This window comes from Botryllus schlosseri, chromosome 5 (genome assembly GCF_051294905.1).
Source record: "Botryllus schlosseri isolate E-star chromosome 5, Bs_hap1, whole genome shotgun sequence".
NCBI lineage: Eukaryota > Metazoa > Chordata > Ascidiacea > Stolidobranchia > Styelidae > Botryllus > Botryllus schlosseri.
In genome coordinates this window covers 4,961,047-4,966,820 of record NC_137240.1, presented here as the reverse complement: position 1 = coordinate 4,966,820, position 5,774 = coordinate 4,961,047, and the positions used below count along the sequence as shown (strand labels likewise).

General features: G+C 39.6%; 1 protein-coding gene across 1 annotated transcript; it reads left to right on the top strand.

Moving 5' to 3' along the window:
- The first annotated feature begins 625 nt into the window (after positions 1 to 625).
- Positions 626 to 4,634, top strand: LOC145438712 (uncharacterized). The gene is made up of 4 exons (XM_080316058.1): positions 626 to 2,203; positions 2,266 to 2,387; positions 3,414 to 3,611; positions 4,174 to 4,634. Exons 1-4 carry the CDS (start codon positions 2,111 to 2,113, stop codon positions 4,217 to 4,219), a joined length of 459 nt encoding a protein of 152 aa, XP_080172184.1. The 5' UTR covers positions 626 to 2,110; the 3' UTR covers positions 4,220 to 4,634.
- Positions 4,635 to 5,774: the final 1,140 nt, after the last annotated feature.

Here is a 5,774-nt window from a genome sequence, read left to right as displayed (position 1 = left end):
TGATGCTTTTCCATTTCATAGCCCTAACTATAAAGTGTTACAGTCGCACTAACTGGCATTTGTTTTATCATGCATAAGTTGCTCAACATACAAATACAGTAGTCAAATCGATGCCTGCATCTGTCTGCGACATGTATGTTTGGAAACAGTGCCTACATTTATATACCAATGAATTTATGCACATGTCTTACCAATCAAATCAATTCAATGCTCTTCATATGAAGAAAGCGCAATCCTGATGTTATATTCGCAACAGACAATCTCTCACGGCTATGCTTGAGCTATTAACCCCTGTCGCTGATTCCGCTATGTCATATTATAGCTTCTTTCATTTTTATAATTATTATCCGTATTGATCATCCTGCGTTAATTTCCAAACTATTTTGTAACATCTAGTATTACAGACCGCGGTGCACTGTGGCGAGATAGCGCAGTGGTATAATCCAAGGCTGCAACACCAATGGGTTGCGGGTTCGCGTCCGACTGAGGTCGACTGCAGAATTCCTATACGTAAGTGTTGGAGGTTTATCTAGGCTCCTCCTCGCCACCTCATTCGCGTAAACGGTGTCTTACAAAAAGCCTAGAAGTGGGCCGTGCTATTAGTCGGCAGTTACGGAATAAAAATGACGAATATCGATCGGCCTGGTATTAATGACCAATGACCATAGTAGTCAACAATCACCATGAATATCACAAAGATAAAAATAAGAACTTGGTGCACAAGACTTTTACAATACCAATACTAATTATATAGGCTGAACTTGACTCCATATAAGTCTGACAGATGATATCAACATTTGATATAGTGTTTTTGTTGCTGTCTGCGGTAATCATGGTGTTTTCGACTGCTTCGTTATGATTCCGTATCTGCCGATTTGCAGCACGCCCCACGTCTACGCTTTATAAGACACCGCTTACGCCGGAATATTGCGGTACTGGCATAGGGGCTAGAAAGTAACTTGACGATTTCCATTGTTATTTTATAATGCCTTGTACGATCCTGTAAATGTCGCTGATGTCGATATAGCTCATATACATTAAAGTATAGAAATTGCGCCATCACCCCCTTGAACTTGTAATTCCTTGCATATAGTTCATTTTGATGACAATTCGAATTGTGCAAGTGAAAATTGAGGTTACAATGTGTTCCCTTAATCAGAATAGGATGGAGGAGGATATTTATTGTAATTTCCTCGTTTGGATTTATTTCTTAATATTCCTGTTGTGGCACAGATGTATTTTGTGTCGTGATTGTATAATGTACAGTGATCTCGTCTTTAAACCGATTACAGCAAAGTTCCGACGCCATAGCCATATAAATAACGTGGAAAATACACTCACGCAAAGTATATTCGTCGACGAAAATCTATGGTGCAGGCCATACAAAGCATCGAGTTGAGCAATCCATTTTCAAGTCGCTAATCGCGCGATGGTATTATTCTAACTATTGAATTGCACATACTGCTATAGTCACAGCCGGGGTCGCGCAATATTTCACAACGTATGAGTTTTCATTTGAAGAACTACACAAATCATTCTACGGATTAGTACTAATCAGTGATCGTACCTGGGCGAGAATGTACTATGATGCCCACAATGATATCAATCAGACCCGATTGATCTGCAAAGCGAAGCGACCAGTTGTTGGCATATGCAGGTATGCTCATGAGACTCTGATACCAGTGGACTCCCTGCCTACAAAAATATAGTCATAGTGTAATGTGCTAATCGCGATACCAGGTTAACCACCACGGGCTATCTACATTCGAAAGAATAATGATGTTACTACATTGTTTATAACGCCGATGTTGGACACGATTCAAAATTGAATTCTTCGAATTTCGTATAGACAATAACGTCACATTCGTTGTTTTGCGTGGCAAATTCCATCAATATTCCACTATACCATAGCGTCCGCAGATAGGAATCGTGTGTGAATAGGAAAAAGTTACTCTCCATTATAAATTGACGTTTATTTTGAGTGATCGTTATTGGAACTAACTATAGACACTGATGTCATGTTGTCTCTCTCAACCAGGGGAAATTCACCGCTTTTATCCAGTGCGCTTTTGCTATAAAACACGACCGCCGTTTCACGTCCAGACATTCCATGCAAACGCGATTAAGAAAGACACAACTCAAGATTTCATTCGACAACTGGACTATGCAAACGATCAAAATGGCTTCAGCAGTACTTTTAACGGTATACGTTCGCTCGGATTTCACCCGAAAATCGCAGGGCAACATGAACCATTTCTGTTGCAGATCGCGTTTGTGGTAACGGCGTGCAGCGGCTACCTAGACAAAGAATTTCGGAATACGCACAGATGTATAGTGGACCACGAGAAACATTATCACTTCTCCTTTGCACCATTCACATCTACCTAGTAAGCATTAAATCGTTGTTAACATTGAGTAGAATCTAATGGACGAAAATCGTGTAATAACTAGGGATGGTGTGAACGTGAGGTTCACCTTCGCGTTCTGTGTATGAACCTCAGAAATTTAGGGGTTCACGCTCACAAACGAACCTTGGCAGGTCCTGCACTGTGAACCTTTTCATATATTACAGTTTTTCATGTCATTATCACATCTTTGGTTCAATTGGTGGAAAATTGGAAAATGTACCTTGCCAATCTCAAATACTTTTACTTAGCTTTGTTACAAAGGTTTGCTCGAAATATTCACCATTCCGTTTGTGAATATTCAGCGACCCTCTGCCGTGAGCTTGGCCCGCATTAACACAACATGAAGAACGAAATACATTATGGGAAGTCAGCGAATAATGCTTATTCGCACAATCAGTGAAATAGATACAAAGAATGCATCGCTAATATATGACTAAAAGAAGATGAAAACTTGACGTAGATTCAATTTTTTCAAAACCGTTAAAATGGACATAAGTCACTTTGATACCACTGCAAGTGCTCGTCGAAATTTTTGGCAAAGTGATGGAAGAGTTGATTTTTTATAGAATTATAGATTGCTCCAATTGGTGCATTTGGTGACGTTTAAGACGTCAGCATGTACTTAATTAAGCATTGTTGCTTATGCGGCCTGACTCGTCGCTAGCTATCGTGTATATTAATGTATCACTTCACTGAACTGTGGGTTGCAACAAGCAGTATGACGTCACGTTACGTCATAAGGTTCACGGTTGCGTTCACACAGAACCTTTCAAACAGGCACGCGTTCTCACGAACCTGAACCTTTTCGGTGTTCACACCATCCCTAGAATAACCCACAGTATGCCTTTGAAATAAACTTGGCTTTTGCACAATTCGCTCCGTGATTACTGATAATGATGTAACCAATAATAATGAACGCGAGAAAATATTGTGGATGCACAAAAAGACGCCGAGATTCTCATCATATTCTACATGAATACCAGCAATATTTTGTCATCATTACAGCTACAAATGCCGGCAGAATGTGTTTCCCTTCCTATTGGAAAAAGTGACCTGCGACGCCAGATGCTCGCATCCGCTCTTTCCGGACAGAGAAATGTCCAGTAGCTTGAAACCGGTGCCCGTATACAGATGCATGAGCTTGCAAATACGAAGAGGAGGCGAGTTGATAACGGAAAGAAGAGCGGTGCCGTATGCTTGCAAGTAAGTGCACTGTATGTTGTTAGTATTAGTGCGGGGCGGATCGACAAATTCTCTGATCCAACTCCGATCTGAATTCTCGACCGGATCCTTGAAATGACCGAGATCAGATAATAATCATCTGCGAGTCCCTATCGCTAGTAAACTACAAAATCAGTAGTTCAGGTTATATACTGAATATTGCAAGAAAAAAATATGACCATAAAAAAACTCACTGATTTGTTTACAACACGTGTGTGTATTGGAGGTTACTGGCGTGTGGTTTGTATTTACAACAGCCATGCTCATCAATAGGCTGAAAAAAATCCGGATTGATATCCAGTCCGGCACCGGTCCATGGCCCGCTCTAGTTAGCATAGATACTGATTCTGAATGTCGTTGAAAAGCGGCAATTGATTTCGGAAGAATACTGTCATCAGAATGTTGTTGCGTAAGAAATTCCAAATTATGGTTAACATTAGGAGGCAACTTCCGGTTTACTGATTCGGCATACCTTGTAAATGTTACTTTGGTATCAGGTGCGATTACAAGACTTTTAAACATTTTTTCATTTATCTATTTTCAGATGCGTGCTTTTATCGAAATACGTCTTTCGGCCTCCGACATGCTGAGAAAATCTCACGGGTCACCGCGACAAAAATTTCTGCGGTTTATTTATTCAACTTTTGATATTTATAGACAAATTTTATTCTATGACTTACACAAAGTTATTTATGATATATTTATGTATTTATTTATGCACGAACCATTTCTTCAATTTACTTTTTATAAATCCGCACACACGCAAAAAACTGTGGTTTCATATTCATTGCTGCATTCCATTTTTTTCTATGACTTAGACAAAATTACGTAATATATATTTATGCATTCATTTATGCACGAACCATTTCTTCAACTTACTTTTTATCAATCCCCACACTCGCAAAAAAATAGTAGCTCCATATTTATTTCTTCATTGCATTTCTTAAATCGTAATACTCAATCATCTATGCAAAAATACGAATAAATTATTTCAAGCACTGTCAACAGCTTTCTCGTGGTGTTGTATGACTGAAACCAGGACTTCTATACACGTCTAGGATTTATATTTCACTCAGCTGTAATTTCGCGTACTGTAGTAAATCGATTCTTCTCGACAGTTTACGAGCAGTGCAAAATTTTCAAGTACAACGATGTTAGCATGCAATTAGTCAGCCACAACTTCAAATATCAGTATTCACCGTGACTGAAAAATAATCACCCTGCAGTGATGTGTATATTACGTTCACTGCAGTTAAGATTTATGACAGAAACTAACTCAAGGAGTAGGCTTTGAACGCTCTAACGCGTGTTGTATCCGAGTGCGGCTGTAACTGCAACCATGATTTGAGAAATTCACGACCAGAAAATTGAATCGTGCAAGCTGCATTGTGTAGGCAGGATATAACGAGGAACCTGATATATAATTTTGACTGTGAATGATTTGAACTCATGTCTGCATACGGCGTGTTCGGTATTGGATGTACAGTTGTACACTATATGGCAGTAGCTCTTAAACTGTGGTACCCGACTACTAGATGTAAGTGAAGTTGTAAGTGAAATTTTATCAATTTTCGCGATCGGCAAGCCAGTCAAAAATTACCGTAAAATTGCCTTTGGCCAAATGAAGAGTGTGACGTTAATCAATCGAAGTGAGTCTTGAGATTAGCTTGTGTACACACCATTGTAGGACACTATGATGCGATTATTAAATGAAGGGTACGAGACATTAAAATGCCGGTATACAATACACGGGGGTTGTCGCTAGCTCGTCATTCTAACACCGTCCATATGCTACTGTGGACGACATCTGTAATGAAATCGTTCATGCACAGATCTTTGTCGTCACTCAAAACGTACCGATCGAGTATGCTCATGATTGGCAATCATAGGAAAGTTATTTGTGCAATACAAGCGAAGTGAGAGAGTGAAAAATTACCAGTCGATAACGCCACACCGATGCCCCTTGTCGACTTCATAATTTGACATTTTACATTTATTCATGTATATCAGGGCCGCCATATTTTTTAACTCAAATTCCGGACACGTTTTAGCGCCCACCAGCTGGATTTGCAATGATATATGAACACTTTGTCAGTAAATATGACGTCACACTGGCAGAAGCTTCGACTATCGACTGTATACAGG

Coding starts and splice junctions, on each gene's coding strand:
- LOC145438712 (XM_080316058.1), top strand. CDS start 2,111: ATGCAAACGCGATTAAGAAAGACACAACTCAAGATTTCATTCGACAAC. Junction 2,204..2,265: donor CTTCAGCAGTACTTTTAACG/GTATACGTTCGC, acceptor TTTCTGTTGCAG/ATCGCGTTTGTGGTAACGGC. Junction 3,612..4,173: donor GCGGTGCCGTATGCTTGCAA/GTAAGTGCACTG, acceptor ATCTATTTTCAG/ATGCGTGCTTTTATCGAAAT.